A 27429-nucleotide genomic window follows, 5' to 3' on the forward strand; every position below is an offset into this window, starting at 1 on the left:
GAATGGTTGTGGTTTGAGTTTGGCTTGAATGAGAGAGTCTGCAGCTGAGAAATAACATGGAAGAGCATGATCGAGAACTGGTGAAGGCGAGAAAGAGGATTTAATGAAGTAAAGCTGCAGATATTGTTGTGAACTGAAGCTGGTGATGGAGAGTGCTTGTGTTGATTGCATAAGGCTGAGCTGTAATGGCAGATAGAGCATAGGTGGAGTTTGGCAGTTCTACGAGTTGTTGAAGAAAATGCAAAGAAATAGAGTTGGAGCTGATGGCAGAATTTGCAACAGAGTTGTGTTATATTGGAACAGCCATCAGGGTTGAGTGAGCCGCACCATGATGATGCAACAGTGGTTAGCCTGGCAAGATGGCCTGCAATGGCCTTGGCCAAAACCTACTCAGCCCAGTTAGACCCTGACTCAGCTGACACATACATCTGACTCATATGACCTGTTTTGACTCGGTGGTTTGACCGAGTCGAATCATTGACCCGACTGAGTTGGACCGTTAACCGGTGACCGGGCGGACTTTGTCGGTCACCTGAGCTGTTTTCCAGCGACTTTCCGGCAACCCTCCGGCAAACTACCAGCGACTTTTTGGCAGAGTTTCTGCACGGGTTTTTATGACTTTTGGGCCAAGCGGATTTTCATCTAATGGACTTTGGAGACTAGACCTAATTTTGGAAAGCGAGGACTATAAAAGGAAGACTCCTACAACTTTTGGGGATATCACGTATTCTTCTTGGAGCTTTGGAGGAAACTACTTCTAGGGTTTGCTTTGCTTTCATCTTCTTTATTTATTTTATTGATTATGATTATGATGAACTCCATTATTATGAGTAACTAAACTCAATTATTGGTTATGGGATAAAAGTTGATTTCCAACATGTTATTTGATTCAATGAATTAGTTTTGTCTCAAAACTTTATTGTTTATGATTCATGGTTTATATTGTTATATGATTTGATTGTTTGATTGGTTGAGTCCGGAATCAATCCGATTTGCTTTCATTTCTAGAGCTATATTAGGGTTTTCAATACGAAAAAGTTGTTTGTCCCTGATTTTAAGTAGCATAATTGTGGGTAGTGCTTGTAGTGATACATCCTACTAGTCACATATGAATCATAACCTTTATCAAAACGAATTAGTGCTTTTACACATTTTGTTTGCATTGATTAGTCTTATTTCATAGAACTTATTGCTCTTAGGGAGTTAAACTTAATTGTGCTTTTACACTTTAGGTTGCTTTCTAGGTAGATTTCACATTAGCATCTTTTAATGTTATTTGTGATAAAATCGGGTAATAAACGGGATACTCTTGCGATCAAGATATCCTAGGACTTTTAATAGATGAGAGATTAAATTTCAATTCTAATCATTGATGAAAATACATGTTTGTGAATGATACTATCCCATGACCAATATCTTCTCCTTATTGATTATTCAATTATTTTATTGCTTTTAATTTACTTTCATTGCTTTGTTTATTTAGATAAAACAACCCCCCCTTGGTTACTAAGAAACTGAAAATTGATAAAACAAAAGCCTCTCTGTGGGAACGAACTCTTTCTTATCGCATACTATATTTATTTCTAGTTGAGTGAGGAAGTGAATTATATTTGCACGGCTGACAACCGGTCAAATTTTGGCGCCGCTGCCGGGGAGGCATACGGCTTGTTATTAAGTTTTTAGTTTCTTATCATCATTTCTGCTTTATTATTTGCTTTTTGTTTTCTTGTCTTGTTTCTAACTTGTTTGCGAGAATTTTTTTCAGGTACCTAATCCCTGGCTTCTAAAGATTGGAACTATCCAAGGTGCGGGATAGCTACTCGAAGAGGCACAATACTCCAACCAAGTCAAGACACGGCGGAAGAACAAGAGTTAGAAGTGGAAGAAGCATTACAACTAGAAGAAGAACAAGAGGTTCCATTTGTAGAAGAACCACTAGTTGAAGAAGAAGAAGCAATGGGTGATGCAAATCGTACACTCAAGGACTTGGCTTCTCATAGGCTTGATGCACAACGGTGGTGTATTGAGACAAACTCAACCTTCGAGATCAAGCCGGGGTTGATTAGAGAGTTACCGAAGTTTCATGGCATGGCGAATGAAGATCCAAACAAGCATCTCATGGATTTCCACAACGTTATCATGGCTATGCTTCCACCGGAGACTAATGCGGATGGAGCAATGTTGAAAGCTTTTCCATTCTCTTTGGCGGACAATGCTAAGGAATGGTTGTATTATTTACCATCCGGAAGTGTCACTACATGGAACGGGTTGAAGAAACTCTTTCTAGAGAGGTATTTTCCTGCGTCAAAGGCTACTCAAATTCGCAAAGACATTTGTGGGATAAAGCAACACGTAGGAGAATCTTTGTATGAATGTTGGGAGCGATACAAGAGATTGGTGGCAAGCTGTCCACACCACCAATTTAGTGACTGATGATAATACAATACTTCTACGAAGGTCTCCAAACAAGTGATAGATATCTTCTTGATGCAGCGGGTGGTGGTGCACTAGTGAACAAGACGGTGGCCCAAGCTACCGAGTTGATTGAAAGCATGGCTGCAAACTCGCAACAATTCTACACAAGAGGTGAACCAATGGTTAGGCGAGTGCATGAAGTTACGGATTCATCATCACACCGTGATCAAAGGATGGATAACATGGAGCAAATGATGCAAAAGATGGCTGCGGTTATTTTACCTTCATATGGTGAAGAGTTGGAGCAAGCTAGTGCGGTCTTTCCAAATCAACAAAGACGGTATGATCCCTACTCCAACACTTACAATCCGGGATGGAGAGATCACCCCAACTTTAGCTATGCAAACAAGCAAGGCGCGTTCAACAACCTACATTCAACCGTTCGGGTGGATTTCAACCACAACAACAACAATTCCAGCCGCAACATCAACAATTTCAGCAACCACAACAATCGATGCAAAATCAAGGTTCCGATATCGATGCAAAGCTTCAAACTTTTATGCAAGGCATTTCTACCATGTTTAAGGAAAGTCAACAAGAAACTAAGAGTGCTATCAAGGAGTTGCAGACAAATGGGCTCCATGGCGGTTGATATAAACAAATTGAAGGCACAAAATAGTGGGAAACTCCCTTCTCAACCTATAACCCAAAAGAGGGTGTCAATGCTATTACGTTGAGAAGTGGTACACAACTTGTGCAACCCGAAGTTACTGATTCGGGCAAGGTGGAAACACCAAAGGAGCCGTTTTGGAGGAAAAGAGGGATGAAATTCCCCAAACACCCGAGGTACCTATTCCTAACTCTAAAACTCCGGTTTCTACTTATGTTCCTCCTTTACCTTTCCCTCGCAGATTTGCAAGTTCCAAGAAGGCGGAACTAGAAAAGGAGATTTTAGACGTTTTAAAAAGATTCATGTGAACATACCACTCATTGATGCGATCAAGCAAGTTCCCAAGTATGCGAAAGTGTTGAAGGACTTGTGTACCAATAAGCGAAGGCTCAAAGATAATGAAGTGCTAAGTGTGGGGGAGAATGCTTCGGCAATCTTACAACACAAACTCCCACTGAAATGTAAGGATCCCGGTAGCTTTGACATTCCAGTCACAATTGGTAACACCACATTTAACAAAGCTATGTTGGATTTAGGTGCATCCGTTAATGTTATGCCTGCATCTATGTACAATTCACTTGAGTTAGGTCCTCTTAAAAAGGCTGGAATTGTATTGCAATTAGCCGATCGCTCTAATGTTACCCAATGGGTATTGTTGAGGATGTTCTTGTGCAGGTTAATCAATTGTATTTCCAGCTGACTTTTGTGTTTAGAGATGAATGAAGGGTCACCGGACTCGTCTCTTCCATTGCTACTTGGGCGTCCCTTCATGAAAACGGCGAAAACCATTATTGATGTGGATAAAGGAACGCTAACTATGGAGTTTGATGGAGAAACAATACGTTTCAACATTTTCGAGACGATGAGATATCCTAGTGATGTCCACTCTTGTTTCTCCATTGATGTTATGGATACATTGGCACAACAAGTGTTTGAATTGAATGGTGATGATGCTTTGGAAACCGTTTTGACTACATCCATGGATAATGGTGTAGAGTGTGGTAATGAAGTCAAGGAAGCCCTTGGTGATCTTAATTCACTACAAGGATGCCCGGAAACTCATAATATCTCTTTTATTTCTTTACCATGCAGTGATGAAAAGCTTGTACCTTCCATTGTTAAATCTCCAAAGTTAGAATTGAAACCTCTTCCCGATCACCTAAAGTACTTGTACTTGGGTGACAAGGAAGATTTACCTGTGATTGTTTCTAACAAGCTTAGTGAATTACAGGAGCAAAAACTTCTAAGGGTGCTAAGGAAGTACAAGACGGCCATAGGATGGACAATTGCTGATATCAAGGGTATAAGCCCTGCCGTTGTATGCACAAAATTCGTTTGGAGGACGATGCAAAGCCTACAAGGCGCAACGTCGTTTGAACCCTCCCATGATGGAAGTTGTGAAAAAGGAGATACTAAAGCTTTTGGACGTGGGTGTTATCTACCCCATATCCGATAGCAAGTGGGTGAGCCCGGTACAAGTAGTACCAAAGAAATCAGGTGTGACGGTGGTGGAGAATGATAAGAACGAACTTGTCCCAACTCGTGTGCAAACCGGTTGGAGGGTTTGTATTGATTACAGGAAATTGAATGCCACCACTAGGAAGGATCATTTTCCATTGCCTTTTATTGATCAAATGCTTGAACGTTTAGCTGGACATTCTTATTATTGCTTCCTTGATGGTTATTCAGGTTACAATCAGATTATGATAGCGCCGGAGGATCAAGAGAAAACCACTTTCACTTGTCCTTTCGGTACTTTTGCTTATAGAAGGATGCCTTTTGGCTTGTGCAATGCTCCAGCTACCTTTCAAAGGTGTATGGTAAGTATCTTCTCAGAATATGTTGAAAACATAATCGAAGTGTTTATGGATGACTTTAGTGTCTTTGGTGATTCATTTGACCTTTGCTTGCACAACTTGTCATTAATCCTTGAACGATGTGTTGAAACAAATCTTGTGCTAAATTGGGAGAAGTGCCATTTCATGGTAACTCATGGCATAGTTTTAGGCCATATAATATCTTCTAAAGGCTTGGAAGTCGATAAATCTAAAATAGACCTTATTCGTGCTCTAACCCCTCCCACTACGGTGAGGGAGATACGCTCTTTTCTTGGTCATGCAGGTTTTTATCGTAGATTTATCAAGATTTTCCAAGATAGCATCACCACTTTGCAACTTATTGCAAAAAGATGTGGTTTTTAACTTTGATGAAAAGTGTATGGCGGCATTCAATCGTTTGAAAGAACTTTTTCATTCAGCCCCTATCATTAAACCACCGGATTGGAGCAAGCCTTTTGAGCTCATGTGTGATGCAAGTGAATGCGGTTGGTGCGGTGCTTGGGCAACGTGTGGGGAAGATACCTCATGCTATTTATTATGCTTCTAGAACGTTAAATGAGGCCCAACAAAACTACACAACCACTGAAAAAGAGTTATTAGCTATTGTTTTTGCTTTGGAAAAGTTTCGCTCTTATCTAATTGGTACAAAAGTTGTTGTCTTTTCTGATCATGCAGCGCTTAGGTACTTGCTTATGAAAAAAGAGGGAAACCGAGGCTCATACGATGGATTCTTCTCTTGCAAGAGTTTGATATTGAAATCAAGACAAGAAAGGAATTGAGAACACCGTTGCGGATCATTTGAGCCGTCTTGCTGTGGACAAGGAAGCTATCCCATTGCGTGAAAGTTTCCCGGATGAGCAACTATTCTCAATTGCCTTTGGAGAACCATGGTATGCTGACATTGTGAACTACTTGGTGTCTAAACAAATCCCAAAGAACTTGTCTCGTGCTGAGAGGGACAAACTTAAGAGGTTAGGGAACCAATACATATGGGATGATCCATACTTATGGAAACAAGGTAGTGACCAAGTATTACGAAGGTGCGTTCCCGAATCCGAGTTTAATTCTATCTTGTCTTTTGTCACTCCTATGCTTGTGGAGGACATTTTGGGAGTAAGAGAACCGCTCACAAGGTACTTGAAAGCGGTTTCTATTGGCCAACCTTGTTTAAAGATGCATATATTTTGTACAACTTGTGATAGGTGCCAAAGAACAGGCAATCTAGGTGCCCGAAATCAAATGCCACAAACTTTTATTCAATTTATTGAAGTTTTCGATGTATGGGGTATTGATTTTATGGGTCCTTTTGTCAACTCTCATGGGAATTTTTATATCTTACTTGTGTGATTATGTTCCAAATGGGTGGAAGCTAAGGCCACCCCGACTAATGATTCTAAAGTGGTTTCAGATTTTGTGCAAGCTAATATCTTTGCAAGGTTTGGAATTCCAAGAGCCATAATTAGCGATGGGGGTTCTCACTTCAAAACAGGATCTTACAAAGCTTGTTGAAGAAGTACAATGTGTCGCACAAGATTGCAACACCTTATCATCCCCAAACAAATGGACAAGCCGAGGTTTCTAACCGGGAGGTGAAATCCATTCTAGAGAAGACGGTGAACCCGACAAGGAAAGATTGGAGCATGCGACTTAATGATGCTTTGTGGGCTTATAGAACCGCATACAAGACACCTATCGGGATGTCTCCCTTTAGGCTTGTGTATGGTAAACCTTGTCATTTACCCGTTGAAATTGAGCATAAGGCGTTTTGGGCTATTAAGCAATGCAATATGGAGATGGATGGGGCTGGAAAGCAAAGGAAGTTACAACTCCAAGAGCTAGAGGAGCTTCGCAATGATGCATTTGAAAGCTCACGCATTTATAAGGAGAAAACGAAGGCTTTTCATGATAATATGATTTCTAGGAAACAATTTTGCATTGGGCAGAAAGTGCTTTTGTTTAATTCTCGCTTGCATTTATTTCCGGGTAAATTAAGGTCACGTTGGATTGGACCTTTTATTGTTACTAATGTGTTTTCTCATGGTGCAGTGGAAATTCGTAGCATAGCTACAGGCAAGGAACTTAAAGTTAATGGGCACCGGTTGAAACCATATTATGAGAATTTCACTTCCGAAGTGGTGGAAGGAGCTAATTTGTGGATGCACTCCCTCTGGAGGAGGCATAGAAAGCAAGGAGATAGTCGGGCTGACGACTTTAAACCAAGCGCTAAATGGGAGGCAACCCATAGGATGAGTATTTCTTGTCTTGTATTTATTTCTTGTTTTGTTTTTAGTTTTTCTTGTCTTTGTTTTTTTTTATTTATTTTATTTTTCTGATTTCTTGTCATTATCATATAGATTTCCCACCTTGACTTTCTTTGGACGATTCAATTTACATTGAGGACAATGTAAAGTTTAAGTGTGGGGGAGTGGTTGCATTTGCATTGTAAATTTTCATGAAATTTTCAACTTTTTTGTAAATAGTGAATAAGAAAACTCCAACTTGTGTTAGTTTAGAGTCACATAGTATACATGTCGCTAAGATTACATCGAGATTCTCATAAGAGTGACTGAACTTAGAGATGACAGAGAACATGATCGGGTTTCTTACTTGTATGAGAGTTAAAGTTGGATTTAACCATCCCAGTGGCAAATGAGGTGCAGACTGAATTCGGTATTAGATTTGTGATCCCCTATAGTGGAGACTACCCATGTTACATCATGAGAGGCACCGACCTTCAATTTTTGTACCTGTCTAATATGTGCTTTTAGAGTGTGTGTCACCGTACGTAAACTCCGGGTAGAATGGTGAGCTACCCAACCTCCCACCAATAGCACTATTTTGATCTCTTGAGTGCTATTTTATCAATCATGAATGGTGACATCGAATTGCTAACTTACATACCACTTGTATCTTGTTCGCAGTTAGCACCATCCACTTTATCTCTCTCACACCAACGGTCCATAGAAACACCATCATCATCAACAAGAGGAGCATCACAAATTCGAAGGAAAGTTGAAGACGTTCAAGGTTTACAAGCAAAGTACAAATGAGCAGATTTCAGATTTAAGTAAGCAACAAGACAAGAGCATTTTTACAAGTTGAAGACTATTGTACAAGAGTGAATATTATCAAGATGAGAATTCAAGAAGTTTATGATATCGAGCATACAAGTTGTGAAAATCGAGGGTAAAGTACTTACACCATGGCCTTTGTTTGCATTTTATTATTTATTTGTATTTGTATTTATTTTCTCTTGTCTAAAAAAAAAAAGACAAGAGAAATTTATTAGGTTCCATTTGTTTTGTTTTATGATTATTATATTATTATAAAAAAAAAAAAAAAAAAAGAAAAAAAAAAAATCATTGTATATTTTGGTTTGTTTAGTTCGTTTTTGGTTTTGTATTTATTCAATAAAGCCAATGGAAGAAGAAATATCCATAATGAAGTTTCAAGCGACAAGGAATTGAGGAAAGAATCATATTGTCAAGATTCTACGAGGTTCAAGAATTAACATCAAGTATTGAAGACCGAAGACGAAAATGAAGACAAGGATCGAAGACGTTCCTATGGATGCTGTGAGAGTGGTGCTAACTGCATGCCGAACGGATAACGAGGTAAGTAATCATACTCCCACCTTCTTTAAGTGGTTGATTTCCTTTCTAAGAGATCGTCAGAAAAAAAATGGTTTTCAAAATGATAAAAGATGTGGGTTTTTGAAACATTTCGGAGGGTTTGGACCTTCCTACCATTTAAAGTGCCGCAGGATTCTCTCTTCATTCCTACCTGGACACATGTGTGACCCATAAAGAGCTATTTATTGAGAGCAATATCATAAAACCCTTTCTTGTGAGGCAGAGTCAAGACTTTTGATCACTCCGAACCTGATTTTCTCTCGAGAAGGGATGGTTACTTCTCTCTCAACATTTAAGGATGAGATTGTGTTCATTTATGTGTCTAACTTCTTATGGCTAGTGTGCAGAATTTCTATGTCTTCTTAGCGCGTTGGATGCTATTATTACGGAGAACTAGTAAGTCGGAAAAGTAGGTTTTGTAGGCAAACCTCTTGTAAACCTTCACGAGACTATAACTCGTCCACTAGGGACACCTAGGGGTTCAAAGGCTTGTTATTTATGCTAAAAGTGACTGTAGGCTCGACGAGACGGAGTTGTATGTATTTTTGTTTTATAATTATTTTTGTTTGATTTGCTCGAGGACTAGCAAAGTCTAAGTGTGGGGGAATCTGATAGGTGTCTAAAACACCTAATTTTATATCTAGTATTTATACTTTCTTTGCTATTTTTCTTGTGAATTATGTATCTTATGTTTGCTTTTGAGTTATTAGGTACTCTGGAGTCATACGGAGAAAAAGAAGAAGAAATCACCCAATTGGAGTAAAAGGGCAAAAGCGTCAGTTCATATGCAATTACTAGGCGAGTTGTACTTGGAGCAGGCTAAGGTTGCGCAGCAATGGAGCGTAGAAGGGCAGAAATGTCATTTCAGGGCGAACGTTATCTGAAGCCCAGTCAAGGTTAAGGGGCAACTCTATTTGGAGGAGTTCTAAATACAGTCAAGCTAAGGTTAAGGGGTTGCCAGATAGGGTGACCCTTATCTCAAGTGTTGGGGTGGCTATATCCAGCCCCATTCCTACACCCTAAATCAGAAGATATCTTCTCAATCATTTTCAGCACTCTTAAACTGAAAGAAAGAGGAAGAACAGCAACCATGAATTCAGGGGCTGAGAACAGATCGAGAAGATTGAGATGGTGAATTGCTGGTGATAAAACGGAAATGGAAGGAATGATTATGCGGTAGAGATTCAGAGTGATGTTGTTGAATTTGGTTCGAAGTTATGGAAAAGAAAGGTTCGTTATGGATCTGAGATGGAGACGATGGTATGGGTAGCAGGAGAGATGAAATTGATGAAGCTTAGAAGGAAGAATTAGTGTTGGGTTTGTCTTTCTCGTCGGTAATGAAGAAGAAGGTTGTTGTTCGATTCTGTTGATTGAGAAGATATAGAAACTAGGGTTTCTGGTTTGTTTGAAATAGAAGATGGGGTTCTGAAATGAGGGTTTGTTGTTGAGTCAGAGAAGAACAAAGAAGAACAGAGTTTGATGATGCTGTCTTAGGTCTGCTACAATTTGGGGTCGAGTTATTCAACTAAGAAAGAAGAATGGATCATATGACTGAATGTTGCCATGAACAAGGTGGTTATGAATCTGCAAATGCTTGAGATTAAATGGGATTCGTCTTGATTTGTGGGTGATTGATGAGGCTTGAAACCAACACACTGTTGCAATTGATTGATTTCCATAAATGTATGCTTAGGACTCTTAACAGGAGAAGACCACAAAGACATGTTGCAGCTACAAGGAGCAATGAAATGGAACTGGTGCTTTGGTGTTTGCTAGGCAGTGCAGGTGCAGATATGAATTTGTGGCATTGCTGTTGATTTGATATGAGATTCATGGGGTATGGATTGGATTCATTAATGCAAGAGATGATACAGTGGTGTTGTTGAGTTGGAACAGGTACTGGCAATGCAGTTGCTGAGCTGTAATGAATTGTAATGAGATGCAGATGGAGCTGAAGTAATGCTTGTGTGCATTGAAGTATGACCTGAGTATAAGAGGGTCTGGTGTTGTTGAGAAATGGGTTACAAGAAGTGTTGGCCTGACAGGGGACTGGTGCAGATGAATTGGAATGAATTGAGGTAAGCATGGAAGCTGAGAAGGGATAGCAGTGATGGCTGTGTAGAATGAGTCTTGCAAGTGAATTGCAAGTAAATTAGCAAGGCAGGCTAGACTTAGAAGCTGATGGTGGTGCTGTGAAGAGATGAGAATTGAGTTAATGGGTTTGTGGAGGAGCTGTGTAGCAGATGGTTGAGTACAGTTTGATTGTGAAGTTGCAGTGGCAGTGGTGCAGGTGCAAGGTGAAGAGTAATTGGTTGAGCTGAATTGAAGGGAAATGGAAGTGGTGTTTGAGTTGACGATTATGGAATCTATGATTAGTTACCAGTTCATTGCTTGGATTGCAAATGGGTGTTGCATAGGTGCAGTTCAGCTGGTGTTGGTTAATGAGAAGAATGGTTGTGGTTTGAGTTTGGCTTGAATGAGAGAGTCTGCAGCTGAGAAATAACATGGAAGACCATGATCGAGAACTGGTGAAGGCGAGAAAGAGGATTTAATGAAGTAAAGCTGCAGATATTGTTGTGAACTGAAGCTGGTGATGGAGAGTGCTTGTGTTGATTGAATAAGGCTGAGCTGTAATGGCAGATAGAGCATAGGTGGAGTTTGGTAGTTCTACGAGTTGTTGAAGAAGATGCAAAGAAATAGAGTTGGAGCTGATGGCAGAATTTGCAATGGAGTTGTGTTATACTGGAACAACCATCAGGGTTGAGTGAGCCGCACCATGATGATGCAACAGTGGTTATCCTGGCAAGATGGCCTGCAATGGCCTTGGCCAAAACCTACTCAGCCCAGTTAGACGCTGACTCAGCTGACACATACATCTGACTCATATAACCTGGTTTGACTCGGTGGTTTGACCGAGTCGAATCATTGACCCGACTGAGTTGGACCGTTAACCGGTGACCGGGCGGACTTTGCCGGTCACCTGAGCTGTTTTCCGACGACTTTCCGGAAACCCTCCGGCCAACTACCGGCGACTTTTTGGCGGAGTTTCTACACGGGTTTTTATGACTTTTGGGCCAAGCGGATTTTCATCTAATGGACTTTGGAGACTAGACCTAATTTTGGAAAGCAAGGACTATAAAAGGAAGACTCCTACAACTTTTGGGGATATCACGTATTCTTCTTGGAGCTTTGGAGGAAACTACTTCTAGGGTTTGCTTTGCTTTCATCTTCTTTATTTATTTTATTGATTATGATGAACTTCATTATTATGAGTAACTAAACTCAATTATTGGTTATGGGATAAAAGTTGATTTCCAACATGTTATTTGATTCAATGAATTAGTTTTGTCTCAAAACTTTATTGTTTATGATTCATGGTTTATATTGTTATATGATTTGATTGTTTGATTGGTTGAGTCCGGAATCAATCCGATTTGCACGGCTGACAACGGGTCATATATAACGTCCTCTAAGAATGTTTCAATGATTGAAATGAGAGTTTAGAATATATAATCATTGTTGGATATAAACATTGTGTGCTAACTCATACGTGTGTAAGTCCTTATTCCTTGAACCAAAGTATGCATACTTTGCTTCTTAGGAAAACAGGAACTAAAGTCCGCGTACCGGTACCCGCACATCGGAAGTTTACGTCTCGTGAAAATATGCTGAGTTTTTGAACTGAAAACAAACTTATTCCATGTACTTAAGTCCGCGTACCAGTCCGCGTACTTAGGTTGGTTATTTTCTAAAAATGATTATTCGTGAACTTAAACTTATATAAACTAAGAAATGCATATTTGCAAACCGTTGGCTATAAAGTTCACAAATCGATTCGAGTGAATCAAATCATTTTTTCTTCGATTGTGTCTTGTATACTTTTATAAGATCTAAGCAATTGAGCAACTCTTTAACTAGTTCATTTGAGTCATTTGAAACAGTTGTGGTAAAGAAGAATATGGTTGATATGAAAGTGCTCACATGGCCAACCATTTGGTTAACTACTGTTGAACCAACTAGATGTACATGTTTGGGTACGGTTACACAAACCTAAATAAATGTGCATTTCATTTGTGTGTAACAAGCTAAGTTTCGATCTAACGGTTGAAATATATTAACTTGAATCTAATAAGGTTTTCATCTAAAGATGAATGTTGAATGCTTTGTTGCTAAACTAACATTGATTGCAATCACTGATTTGAAAGACTATATAATGGAGAACTCTAGCAACTGGGAAACCAAATCCCCACACCTCCTGTGTCATACTAGTTGTATTAGCTAGAGTCGATTCTCCTTTAACCTTAGGTTTCTGTCGAGACCCTGTAGGTTAACGACTTGAACACTTCATTGGGATTGTGAAGCCAGGCCGATACTCATTTTCTTGTAGTTGTGTGATCTGATCTTGCTGTTTATATCGTATTTGAGTACAATCATAAGATTGACTTCAGATTGATTTCTCTGATAGGAAAGATATAAAAGAAGTCACAAACACCTTCGTCTCATCGTTTGTGATTCCGCAATATCTTCTTTCGCTAGTCGATTAAGATTATTGTGAGGTGATTGATAATTCTAGGTTGTTCTTCGGGAATATAAGTCTGAGTTATCAATTGGTTCCTATTCACCTTGGTTTATCAAAAGACGGAACAAAAACTCATAGGTATTTCTGTGGGAGACAGATTTATCTATTACCGTAAACTTTTCTGTGTGATACAGATTTGTTTATTAATGTCTTCAATTTTGGGCCGTAGCAACTCTTAGTTGTGGGTGAGATCAGCTAAGGGAATCAAGTGCGTAGTATCCTGCTGGGATCAGAGACGTAAGGATCGCAATTGTACATTGGATCAGTGTGAGATTGATTGGGTTCAACTACAGTCTAGACCAAAGTTAGTTTGTAGTAGGCTAGTGTCTGTAGCGGCTTAATACAGTGTGTGTTCAATCTGGACTAGGTCCCGGGGTTTTTCTGCATTTGCGGTTATCTCATATACAAAACTCCTGGTGTCTGTGTTATTTCTTTTTCGCATTATATTTTGTTATATAATTGAAAATATCACAGTTTGTGCGTTGAATCGATCAATTTGGAAATCCAACCTTTGGTTGTTGATCGAAATTGATTGATCCTTGAACATTGGTATTTGGTACCGTTCAAGTGATTTCCCTTGTATTTAATAATACTCACAGATTTCTATTTGCTTGAGTAAGTATTGAATCGAGAAAGTGAGATATAACTCTTTGATATACTTCTATTAAGATTGAATCTGACTGTCTAGTTGATTCTCTTAAAAGTATATTGGAGTTAGTCCATACAGATTGCTAAGCGAAATATTGGGTGTGGTTGTTAGACCCCCGCTTTTTCACATTGTTTCCTAGGACGAAAACTTCACCCATACCCATACACATAATCACAATAGAATTCATACGATTATGTCGATGTCTTATATACGAAGTTCAAAATATAAGCATTATACTTCGTATTCTAATTACTTAATACTATGTCTACTAGAGTATAATCATTCACAGCTTCGCAAGTATGTTTTCAATATTGCACGACTTGGAAGATACGTCAGGAATGAAACAGTTCAAGTCACAATATTGCTAACCTCAAGAAGAAGGATGATGTCATCGATGTAGCTTGTTACTTCTTCACATTCTTCAAGTCTTCGAGTAATACTTTTATGTTTCATTATCCTAATATTTCTAGCCTAACCTATATGATGTTGTCTCTTGTACATAATCAAGCGACTCTTTAATTGAGTTTTGATTCACTAAAATATGACAACCAAACTTGACATACCAATGCTTGGTGGGTTCAACCGAGCTATGCTCTAACAGTAACAACAAATACACCTTCACTTCCTCCAGAAACTCCAACTTCCTCCAGTAACAACAAGTACACCTTCACTTCCTCCAGCAACTCCAACTTCAGTTCCTCCAGTAAAAGCAAGTATACCTTCACTTCCTCCACCAAGTACAACTTCACTTCCTCCAATTGTGGAAACTACAACTTGATTACCTAAAGCAGTTCCATCTCCAACTCCATTTCCTCCACCTTCACTTTATCCACCAGTCAAAACTCCACTTGTATTTCTTGCGTTTGCACCCAATGGTTTTGTGTGACGAGGTCGCGGATTCGGGTCACTACAAGGTATTACTTCTTGTGATCTTTTCTTCTTCTTTTCTTTTTATCTGTTCAAAGACAAGCAAGACCAAAAACTAAAAGTAGGTAAGGAAAAACAGCTGGGAAATCTAGACATAACCAAACCGTAACACTGAAAATGTCTAGGAAAAATGGACAGACGCGAACACAATTATGGATGGGATATTTAGTAATCGACCTAGACGTAAAACAAATAACGTCTAGGAAACATAATTTGCGGCTTGGTTACTCATATTACAGATTGGGAAACCTATACATGAAAGATACAACAGATTTAATATTCAGCACAGTAACACATACGGCTAGGAAAAACCTAGCCGTTATAAAAAAATCGGCTAGGAAACTAACTTTTATCGTTTGGAAACAATATTACGAATAAAAAAGACCTAGACATAAATACTACCGCTGAAAAAAATTCGAACACAGGAGAATATACGGCTAGGAATAACCTAGTTGTAAACAACTAGTTGCGGATAGGATTTCTCAATCTCGTACGCCTCGATTATTTTACGGCTGGGAGTTATTATATATCCTAACCGTAAAGCTTACATACGGCTGGGAGTTCTTAGATATCCCAACTATAAGTCATATACATGGCTAGAAAAATAATATATCCCAACCTTTGAGACCTGGGAATACAAGAACTCCAAGCCGTAATAATTTTCAGGAACTGTTTTTCATACTTCAAATTTTAATAAAACGCTTAAATAAAGAGTGGGTTTTTCAATTCATACCTTATTGCTGTCATATCAAGAGTCTCGGTGGCTGGTGCACCTCCTTCATTCACTTCTTCTTGATCTTCAGTTTCATCTTCATTTGATGAAGTTGGTTTCTCTACTTCGGAAGGAGGTGGATTCGACGAAGATTGACGTAGCTTTTCCTTAGGTTTCATGGTTTTATGCAACGAATTTAATCGACGACGATTTTTTTTTAATCGACGATTAACTGTTGAAAAACGAAAAAGGGAAGAAGAAGAAAAAATAAATAAAGAGGTATGTGAAGAAGAAGGGGAGGACGGTTTTTTCTTTTGTTTTAATGATTTTCAGATTTTTTTCTTTGAATGATTTTTTCTGTTTTTTTTATTACATTAGTTAGTTAATGGAAGGGTAATAAGTTAAAATGATTGAGGCTATTTTTGAACCTTTACATAAATCTGGTCTACCCCTATAACGTTTTGGTTCCTATTAGTAATTTAAGCCCCAAAATCCCACCCCTACCGCCCCAATAATAGGATCCTTTCCTTATGTGATAGCTAGAACAATAAAATAAAGCCGTAATTATGAACTGATTGATGATCTTCACATACGAAAAGATACTAATTATTGTAGTAAAAAGAAGTGTTCACAATTTCGTTAATACAAATGATTCTTTTGTTGGTACTATATGTAAAAATTTACTATTACAAAACAATGAAAAAGATTAAACCATTCATATCATGGGTGGTAGGGGAAGGAACCTTCATAGATCCTTGGAGACAATTGCATCCCTTCTAAAGGAGTTGTCACACCAAAGGATAATACTATTCCTGATCCTAATTTTAAAGTGGCCGATTTCATTGATCCACCCATAAAATGTGACTCATTAAAGCTTGAACCGGTTTTTGATCAATCATCTGTAGAGAAGATTGAAAACATTCCTTTGTCTATTATTCCTACTAGAGATATAATGATTTGGACTAGTGCTAAAGATGGTAGATTTTCTACCAAAATTGCATATCATAGTCTCTCCTTAAGAGGAGAGACCAACAACTTTGAAATATGGCTCGAAGTATGGGCACATAAAATACCTGCAAGAATTAAACTATTCATGTGGAAGGTTTTAAAAGCAGCTTTACCTGTGAAACTAGTTTTGCATCAGAAAATACATACCTCAGAAACTATCTGCCCTAGATGCAAAATCAAAGAAGAAACTATTATGCACTCGTTAGTTTCATGCTCATGTCTTAACATAGCATGGGCCCAAGTGAGTATTCAAAATCAGCAATTTCAAGACAGTACATTTGTTGATTGGATAAGATAATGGCTGGAGTTGATTTCATACAAGGATGACTCTAATAGAGAAGGGTCGTTTACAATGCTTGCTTGCATGATTTGGTCAATCTGGACCAGCAGAAACACAATTGTTCATACCGGAAAAATTGAAGAACCAGCCTCAATCTTGGTTAAAGCAAAAGTGATGTTGCCGGTGCAGACACCTCAACCATTTCTTCAAAAGATTGCTGCTATTACTCATGTATCTGACATTTCTTCTTGGACCTCAACCATTTCATGGTTTCTAATTAACAAATACTGATTGAAAGTGATGCTGAAGGAATTATACAAAGAATCAATGAAAGAGATTTTCGTGGAAATCATAGAACTCAAGCATGGTTAACTGCTATAGAATACTTAATTTCTAGATTTAAGAAAATTGTTTTAATTTTGTCAATCAAACAACCAATTGGGTTGCCTATAATATAGCCCAGTAGGCAAAAACAAATAGAACCTGTATGGCTTGGACTTCACCCCTAGTTTGGTTTTTGCCATCCCTAAATGTTGACCATCGTCTATCAAGTCAAGTGGAGAGGATGTAATGAGGTGTTTCTTAATTTTGTTTATAAAGAAAAAAAAAAAGTAAAAATGTACTGGAAATATGTTTTATATACTTTTAGCTATACCCAATGAAATTCCAAATTGTATAAAAGAGAAAGAAAAAAAAGGAAAAGAAAAAGAACGTATGCTCATGGGCAGACTAGTGGTAAATGTCCACACTAATTTCAAAGAGTGTCTGGGAACACACTCCTTTCCAAAAAAAAAAAATAACTCTAGCTCACGAGCATAGAGCTGATAAACAACTCTGAGCGAACTGACGTCTCACTATCATAAATAAATTAAGTTAAAACTATAATTAGAATGAGCTAATCCAACTGTGAAAGTCCACCATCTTTAAGCAACTAGTACAGTGTCATCATCTTTCACAAACTCAAAACCATTGATTTTTTATCTTTTATAATAATCATTTTGTGTGGTATGACTATGACCACACGATGACTTCTTGAATGGACTCGTATCATATTACCATCAAAGATATTCATGAAATGGTCCAATTGGAAGAGCATCTCAAACTTCACCATTCTATGTAATGAGAGTACAAAATTCTTTAAATGAATGCGTACAAGTGCTTTAAATATCTTGTAATAGCCAACAACGGAGCTTGAAAGCTAATTACGCAACGGATACCTGTTTAACTGGAAACAAGTTTATATTATTATAAGCCGTGTTTGTAAAGTAACCCGTTATAGGGGTGACATGGTTTATTAGAGGGGCGGCATTTTAATATGACAAAAAGGGTCATTACATTATAAAAAATACTGGAAATGACAAATTAACCCTCATAATTGATAATCTAGTTTAGTGATGATAATCAAGAAAGAAAACAAAAATTTTCAATTTAGCTTTGATTTAAGTTAAAAAATGGGGAGGGTAATCTAGTTAATTTACACTTCCTATATGACATCTCCTAACCAATTAGAGGGACATTACTATCACACTGCCGCCCCTCTAATAAACCATGCCACCCCTATAACAAGTTACGTACACTTTTTAATTTCTAAAAGAAAAAAGAAATCAGAAACTTTTTTAGGAATATAATTTCACGATAACTTCTTAGAGCAAAACAAATCGATCTACTTTTTATGAAACTAGCCAATAATGCCTCTATATGGTTAGAGCCCCTCATTAGAGGAAAACTCCATAACAATCAATAATTGCTTTACTGAATGAATTATCATTTCTTATCAAAAAAAAGAATTTTTTTTTATGAAACAAAATCTTTTCTTAAAGAATTTATTGTTATACTCTTAGGTCGTGTTTGGCCCCTTGGAAATGCCTATCCTAGGTTGGATTATCAAGAAAATACATTTAAATTATGTTTGTCTTGTTCTAATTCTAGTTTAGGATATGAACAACTAAATCTTCCTTGATTTTAGGAAGCTAAAAAAGCAAGGTTATGCTATTCTCCAAAATAGTCAGGATACCAATATCCTTGCCTGGGTTAGACGGTTATAAAGGTAGTTATTTTAATTAATCAAAATATTTTCAATTTTTTTTAACTTTATTGTTATGTTTTTATTTTTTTCTCCGACAATTTTATTCATAATACATAATTATTTTATAAAAATACATATTTAAAATATGGAGAGACAAATATAATACATGATAAACCCGTGATGGATATAACGGAAAAACAAACATCATCTTTATTAATACATCTTGAGATAATCCTGCTCAAGTTAGAGAAAAAAATTCCCTAGCTAAGCTTTATGTAGTCAAAGCTCCCAAACACGGCCTTAAAAAAAATTTATGAAGTTATCTGTATATCTCTTAAAAATTATTTTGTGGTTTCAAATTTCTAAAAACAAAAAAAAACCAGAAACTTTATTGGGTAGTTTCATGATAACTTCTAAGAACAAAACAAATCGATCTACTTTTTATGAAAACAGTAGTAGGTCATGAACTAGCCAAAAATGCTAGTAATAATATTTGGTCTACTTTCTGGGAAGATGATCCCCATGTATGATTAGAGTCCCTCATCGGAGAAAAACTCGGTATAATCAGTAATTACTTTATTCAATGAATTATTATTTCCTATTAAAAAAAGAAAAAAAATTAATGAAGCAAAATATTTTTATTATTTCTATAATTAGTGGTTCTACGGAGAAAAAAAACAAGGGAAAAATTGTCCCTCACAGTTTTTTTTTGTGGGTCCCAGTGAACCCAGTTCTTCGGGAGACGTGCAGGGCCATGCACGTGTATGGCGGTTTTTTAATGTTGTTTTTGTCTCGGTTCGGTAAAGATTTTTTGTTCTATAATTAACCTCTACTTATCTAGAATTCAGATTTACTTCAAAAAAAAAAAAAAGTAGATTTTTTTGTTTTATAAAGATATTCTGGAGTTTAATTTCCAACTTTAACCTTTTTGCTTTTAAAGTTTGGAGAACGATTTTTCAAGACGTATCCAAACACCAAGTCTTTGGTTTCAAAATGGACTCATTGGGAGTTGCCTCAGGATATACGTTGATTATGTAGTAGTCCATGCCTAACTGACCTTCCAAAACAAACTTGTAGTCACAGGGTTGTCTGATGCTTATGAACTGCACGAGGAATTCATAAGATATGGGATTGATCTCCAAAGACTCTGCCCTGGTCATGGTTCATCGACTCTCGTGTTAAAGATCTCATGTCCAACGCCCAATCACAAATGAACACAGGTACGGTTGTTATGTGATGTATACAACTTTGAGCGTTGATGAATGCGTAACGTAATCAAAAAAGCAAGAGAAGAGAATATGTACACATAATAATGGAAGTCAATCAATCATTCAACTAAAATATGAGTATTTTTATTTATTCCTTCTCCAAAGAGATTTCTACTAAAGCGTTAAAAACTGTCTTAATCTGAGTTTCTGTTTAAACTTAGACAAGGAACTTTTCTTTTCTCCTACACTATAGCAAGTTCTATTCTCCACTCCACTCCACTCCTTTCCTATGCAAAAATGATGTCAAATGTTCTTCCCGTTGAAAGTAAGTTCCAACAAATTCTGTTTTATCTCTTCGTTGCAGATAGTACTACCATACTAATTTTTTTTTATTTTATTTTTAGTTTTGATTAGTGAAGAAGATGATGGATGATGATGAATTTGTAGATATGGGTTCTTCTTTAATTAACAACAATACTGGTTGGCTTGTTGATTACATGAATGAAGTTCAAGATACTACTGCTTTTATGTGGCCTCCTCAGGTTCTTGATGATCACAGGTGTCCTTCATATCCTCTTATTAATTCGTTTTTGTGCGTTTTTTTTTTTGGTTTGATTTCTAATTCATTTCAAGAATTCACAAGTTCTTCAATTTGAACAAACTGGATTCTGGTTTGCTCAAGTAGAAACATTCGATTGCTATGAACTCACTTGTATTTTAAGCTTTCCAATGCAGGGGATGTCCTGGTGAACTGCTTGATAGCTCCTCAGAGAGAAATGAAACCAATCTTGAGAATTCTTGCTCGAAGAAACGGTAACGGATCAAAGATTAGCTCTTTCACGTATTTAGAAAATTGATATTTTTCCAGTGCTTGACTAATTTCAGTTTGATCGATTTGTTATCATTCTTTCGGTTCCCTTAGTTAGTTAATCCTGACACAGAATAGTTATAATATCAAATTAAAGTTTTCTCTGAGGATTGTCCATGACAACTAATTACTATTGGACAGACCCCGTGCGGAGCCGTGCTGTGGACTGAAGAGCAAAGCTTGTCGGGAAAAGATCCGGCGAGACAAGCTTAATGACAGGTATGATTGATCATTGGTCCATCCTCTTGCATATGGTGATGACAGTGTAAAAACTTTCGTTGTCTCCTCTAAACAGATCTTGACAGAACTCTTATGTATTTAGGTTCATAGAGTTATGCTCAGTTTTGGAGCCAGGAAGACCTCCAACTACAGACAAGATCATTCTTCTGAATGACGCAACTCGTGTTCTGAAACAACTGTTTCTTGAAACCAAAAGACTGAAAGAATCAAATGAAGCAATTCAAGAGAGGATAAAGTCCCTTAAGGTACCAGAATTTTGTTGCATACTTTCTTATGTTTTATGCGTAATGAGAAAAAAGATTTAGTGAAATAGAAACCAGAATTTAAGATTTGAGACATTCCGACAACAATAGGCAACTCTGAATACGACAAATAATGAATGCGTGGTTTCTTAGATTGTCTAATTGGATGTTGAACAGGCAGAGAAATCAGAACTTCGAGAGGAGAAAGTGAGACTTAAAGCAGAGAAAGAGAAGATGGACAAGACTTTGAAGGGAATGGCGATGCCATCTCCTTTCCTATTGCATCCTGCTGCATTCCATACACCTGCTGCTTTTTCTACCGCAGGCAAGGCTGTTCCATATCAGATAAATTACTCGCAGCCGCCCATAGCTATGTGGAAATGGATGCCACCAGCATCTTTGGATACTTCACAAGATCATGTCCTTAGGCCGCCTGTTGCGTAGGCCTTTTTCCTTCTTGTTACCAACTTCGTTTCCTCTAATGCATTTACAAAGAATTTCCAAATGCTGCTTCCACCAGCAGTTATTCTTTATGTACTTGGTCTGTATGTTATATCCTAGAATTTGACCTACGATTATATAAGTATATAATCTTTGAATTTAGAACTAATCTCTTGTGTGTTTCAGCTTGTTGAACACAAATTGCGGATAACAAGCAATGGTAATTGTAAACAGTTTTGCATGATTGGCCGATAAACCATGTAGGACTTTTAAAATGAGGTACGCAGATAACATGGTTAATTTGATTGCTAAGGATTTTATGTTTCCTTCATTCATTCACCGCACAGTATATACACTGAGAAATTGCACAACTTACATATATGAATTCCTACAATTAAGGCAAAAACTACCTAAAAAACTTGACTGCCTAAACAATGGGGTATCCAGATAAAACAGGGCACAATTCTGTAGAACTCTTAACATTGAAAAGAAAAAATTGCTTATAATCAAGGAACTCGAAGGACCAACTATTGATGACTGGTAACCAAGGAAAATTGGATGTTATATTCACAGATATATGGAAACCGATATGCAAGAATGGAACCAAACTTGCAAATGAGTGCAGGGTAATAGAATATAACATCAACCATATGTCTAAAATGAAAACCCATTTTACAATATTCCCAATCTTGGAGAGGCAAAAAGGAATCATTCAAAAATATGTCACAGAAATACTGGGACTGGATATGCAACAACCAGTTTTCAACAGAAAACTTCAAAATATTATTTTTACTTAACTTAAGAAAATACAGCCTCTATATATGCAGTACTTAGTTTCTTCCGTTCAGACTTTTTAAAGTGGCCAACTGCAGGCTCAAAAGCGAGAGCAACAGTTCTCTTCAACCATTGCAGAGGTTCAAGGTCACATAAGGGCACAAAAGATCCAATATACCGCCTTCATGTGGATATTATACGACCTTACACCTCCATGATGGTTGCAAAAGACTGTTAATCTTGGTTTTGAGCTTACTGCTGAATGCAATCCAGACAAAAAACAGTATGCTTCAAAAAAAAAAATCCAGTTTCATCCCACAATTGTTAATACTCACTCATAAATCAGTTAAAACCACAGTGTTTCCAAACACACATATAATCAAAAGTTGTTGCGGCAATTTCAGCAACAAAATTCTGACTAATGGTAGAGTTGATTTAGAGGACTAACAGATAAAACACAAAGACATAGAGAAAACATCAGAATTTCACATGGCAGTGTTAAATACTTTACAAAAGTAGACCGAGTCTACAGGATTTCTAGCGTTTAAATATCACCATGTTCATGTTCTGCATAAATAAGATACTTTGTTAGGTGGTTGAAGTAACACCCATTATCAACCATATCAAACCTCTAACTGTATTTGTCCCTGTGGTATTCATTTCATCCTACCCTGTTCAGAAATTTTAATTCAAAGTTACGTAATAACAAAATGTGTTAGGATACTTACCTGTCCTAAACTGTCATTCTCGCTTCATGGCAATTATATCACGGACAGAAATCAAGCTTTCCATACAGGTTACGATTTGTGACGGTTCTTCCAGAGGTTCAGTAAACAAACCTTCAGGTTTGAAAATAGTTACACATTTTTTACTTTCCGTGTCATAAGAAAACAATTCCCCTGTATTTGAAGACACGAACAAAATATCTTTGTTTTGAATGCGAACAGGAATTATGCTTCGGCAGAAATTTAAATCGAAATCCAGTTTAATGCAATATTTCTTGATCCACACATTCTCCTTCTCGTCAAGACACCTTTCTTCCTTTAGCATCCATATATTAAGCAACTGCAAGCTTCTTTTATCCTCTACATAACAAAGATTTCCATTCATTTTTACCAAGAAAGTTACATTTTGCTGTGCTTGAATAGCTTCCAGAAAGTAATCTTCATTGATATCTTCTGGCATCTTAATCAACTTGGGTCGGAATTTGTCTTCAACTTTAAAACATAGAACGCACGCATCGCAAGTCCCACTGTAAAACTTGATAAGCCAACAAAGAAAACCATTCACATAAATAGGATTACTTGGTTTTGCCCCATGCAACTTATACCAAGAGATGTCTGGTTCCTCCTCTTTAGCCTCATCTGCCATCATTTTCCATGACATTGTACCCAAAGTAAAAATCTCAAATGTCCACGCCTCGTGCTGAGAGTCATAAAACAAATGAACAACTTTATATTGATTTCTTTTCGCATCAAATGCAAACCCACATGAGCCTTTCTCGAATTCTTTCCTAGGCCTTGGAAGATCTATAATTTCGTGTGTCGTGGGGTTACATATATATACCATGGAATACTTTTCAACATGTCTTTTAGGTATTTCACTTAGGACCCCTTCAGTTTGGTTCCACATATCCATAGTAGTCTTACAGTAGTTCCCATAAATACAGATTAAACCATTGCATGCTGCCATCCACAGTTCTTTGCAAATGTCTTTCGATACAGGTAAGCTCCAAAAGTTGGTTTCCCATTTACCATTACCGCCATCAGCATTCTCAATTTTCCACCCTTCGTGAAACGATCCCAAGTAAATCTTCTTACCTAGATAACCATCTGTAGTAGTAGTAATAGTACTAGATAAAACAGTACATCCCATAGACTGTGAACCACGAAATCGTTTCCGAACAAAATTGGGATCCTTGATTACATGGTACCATGACTTACACACACACTTTAAGCTTAGTAAGGATTTCGCAGTAGTTCGCAAAAATATTTCCTCCATGAGAGAATTAGGAATGAGACTCACAGCCCCAGAACAATACATTTCATCCCTAAAAACGAGATTTATGAAAATGTCAGACTCATCAAATTAACATGCGCACATAGAATTTTAAAGCCTAAATCATGAAAATGTCATTCACAAACGGAAGCCCAGAACTATTGAAAAAAAAAAAAACCTAGTACAGATACTCATTACATTAACTTAGTGTATAAATCTTTGAGAATCCGAAAATGAAGCATGTAGACAATGATTACCTTGTGGGATGTTGTAGTGGGAGTGAAGCTGCTGGATCATCAGGGGGAAGAAGAGCCGCCATATAGCTAGAACCAGGACTGGAGAATCAAACGAATTGAAACAAAGCCTTAACTCCGAAGGAATCAAATCCCTAAATTTGATTGCCACTTTTAGGAATGATTGTACTCCAGTATATTGGCCGAAGTATTACTCGATTAGTCGAACTTATCTTTGTCACGTGCGAGAGACAAGTTTTTCAGAAAAGAAAGAAAAATACTCCATCCCGGTGGTGGAGAAGGTAATCGAGGTAAAAAAGAAGAAAAATCTAATAAAACCCTCTTTGTGGGTTGTTTTTACTAGGAATTACCAATAGGTATTCTAGTGTTCTTAGTTAGTGGCAGGTCCATCCACTAAAGCCCAGTAACGGTAGGTCCATAATTAAAAAAAAAAGAGAAAAATGAACCTAATTTTTTAAGCCCAGGTCCTTCACACATGTGTAAATATTACGTGCATTTTTAGAATTCCCAAAATAGCCTTTACTATATATAACATAAACATAAACCAATTTCTCTCCATATTATTTTTCTTCTCAGATTCAGTTTCTCTCTCTCTCCCTCTCCCTCTCTCCTCTTCTCTACTGATGCGGGGAATCTTGTTTTTTCTTCATTCATTTTCTTCATTCTTTAATTTCTAGTTTTTTGTATTAGGATAATTCTAGTGCTCATTAGATCTGATCTGTTCTCATCTGAGTATTTGCTTGTTTTTCAGGGCAGGAGATGTGTTTGGAAGGAGAGGAAATCGACAGCTTAAAAAACTCTGGAGACTTCGCGGATTATTAGAACGATTATCTGTTGCACTCATTGTTCTTTTGATCTGTTGTATCTCTCTTTTCACTACTTTCAAGAGTACTACCAATCGCCCTGGGATTCACTCCGGTGTAAGTTCTCTCACACTCTTTAACTCATTTCTGTTTCAATTCGCGTTCATAGACATGAATCAAGTTAAGCCCCAGGTATTCAGCAAAAAAGATTTTTATATTTGATGAGATTTAGGAAGAAATTATCATCATCAATCAAATTATTGTTGTATTATGTGCTGGACACAATCTGAATGATTGGAAATATTGGGAATGATGATGGTGATGATATGAATGGGAACCTATTTTCTTTTTCTTTATCTTGATCTTGCATTGTTTGGTGATTTTTTCGGTCTGTACATATATATGGTCCTTTTTGATGTTTGATTTTTCGATCTCCATGCTTGATTAGTTTATTCTCGTGAAAATAGGTCAGATCTAGATGGATCCTCACATTTTTTGTTTATTTCGTTATGAGATTTGCCTATACTAGTTTCTTTTTGTTAGTTTTAGATTTTTTTCACTTTGTTTTTCTTTATGAACCATCAATACATATATGATGTACTGGTAGTTTTTGATGAAAATAGTTCAGATCATGCTTGTTTGTTGTTACAAATTGTTTGGATCAGCAGTACATATATAGAATACTGATAAAAATTTCTTTAATTTTGTTGTATTTATAGTTTTTTAATTTTCTTTTTTGCTTGATCTAGAAGTACATATATGCAATACTGAGATATAACTGTTTTGATTTTGTTGTATTTGTAGATTTATAAGTTTTTTTGACATGCAGTTGATTTTTACTTATGAATCATGGGTACATATATGGAATACTGAAAAGAACTTCCTTAATTTGATTATCTTTTTGTTTTTCGCTTCAAAACCACGCTTGTTTGTAGATTCAGATGTTATTATCCACAAGTACATATGTCAGATACTGATATGAAGTGCTCTTTGTTGTGTTTGATTCATAGTTTTGTCACCTTTTTAGTCTTATCCTTCAGTAAGTATGTTAAATACGGTAATATGTCTTTCGATTCTCTTATTTTTCATAGATCTGTCACCTATTCTTGTCATGCAGTTGATTTGTAATTCAAGAATCTCTAGTACATATGTCACATAGTGATAGTAAGTGCTTTTTGTTGTGTTTGATTCAGTATGTGTGTGAAATACTGAAATAGATTCTAGTTTTGTTGATGTGTTTTACGCGGTACGTATTCATATACAGGTTTGTACGCGCCATTTTGCAGGTACAACCATGGTTTAATTTCCCTCCTTTTGGTATTGCTTCTTTTTCTCCCGCTGATGTACCTATGAAATCCATGAAAAGTAGATTACTGTGTAGAATAGGCTTTCATTGGTGTTTCCTTTTTCCGTGTGTTGTTTTTGCTGCTCAAAACCACCGTTACTCCATTGGTACTGCCTTTTGGTATTGCTTCTCAACCATATGTATCAAACGACATCAAAGTTGGCTGGGAGACAACCGGCCGTTGATGATGAGCATATGCAGTTGGTACTATGGTGTTGAGCTGTTAATATTGAACTAAAGCCCCAACTGCTATGGAGTTTCATTAGCCAATACAGTCTCCATGAGTCGTGTATACAAATAACTAACCTTAAGTTAATTACTATCAAAGAATATTCCTATCTTGCAACGATTGTCGTTTTTAAGAATGCATTTTAGCTCCAGTCTGTTCTCCCTGACACCAATGTTGATCTTTTTTTTATCAACTCTATATACAACTAAATGGTTAACCATTTCTTTATTTTTCCTTTGCAGGAAGAGTCGACCAAAGATGAGAAAAATGCTATTGAAAAATCGCCACAAT

The 27429-nt window shown here is 37.1% G+C and overlaps 2 protein-coding genes across 3 annotated transcripts; one reads left to right on the plus strand and one right to left on the minus strand.

Annotated features, from left to right (window-relative positions):
• Window positions 1-20108: 20108 nt before the first annotated feature.
• On the plus strand, window positions 20109-21945 carry LOC113358658 (transcription factor ILR3-like). Its single transcript, XM_026602274.1, has 6 exons — window positions 20109-20269; window positions 20349-20503; window positions 20680-20757; window positions 20954-21031; window positions 21135-21297; window positions 21472-21945. The coding sequence occupies exons 2-6, from the start codon at window positions 20367-20369 to the stop codon at window positions 21736-21738; spliced, it is 723 nt and encodes a 240-aa protein (XP_026458059.1). The 5' UTR covers window positions 20109-20269; window positions 20349-20366; the 3' UTR covers window positions 21739-21945.
• A 114-nt stretch (window positions 21946-22059) lies between these two features.
• Window positions 22060-24949, minus strand: LOC113358657 (putative F-box protein At5g15660). 2 transcript variants are annotated; one of them, XM_026602273.1, is made up of 3 exons: window positions 24765-24949; window positions 23238-24559; window positions 22060-23076 (listed from the first exon to the last, which is right to left on the minus strand). In XM_026602273.1, the coding sequence occupies exons 1-2, from the start codon at window positions 24824-24826 to the stop codon at window positions 23251-23253; spliced, it is 1371 nt and encodes a 456-aa protein (XP_026458058.1). In that variant the 5' UTR covers window positions 24827-24949; the 3' UTR covers window positions 22060-23076; window positions 23238-23250. The 2 variants fall into 2 exon arrangements, with proteins under 2 accessions (XP_026458058.1, XP_026458057.1); XM_026602272.1 differs by having other exon boundaries at window positions 22976-24559.
• Window positions 24950-27429: the final 2480 nt, after the last annotated feature.

Source organism: Papaver somniferum, chromosome 3 (genome assembly GCF_003573695.1).
Source record: "Papaver somniferum cultivar HN1 chromosome 3, ASM357369v1, whole genome shotgun sequence".
NCBI classification, from domain to species: Eukaryota; Viridiplantae; Streptophyta; class Magnoliopsida; order Ranunculales; family Papaveraceae; genus Papaver; species Papaver somniferum.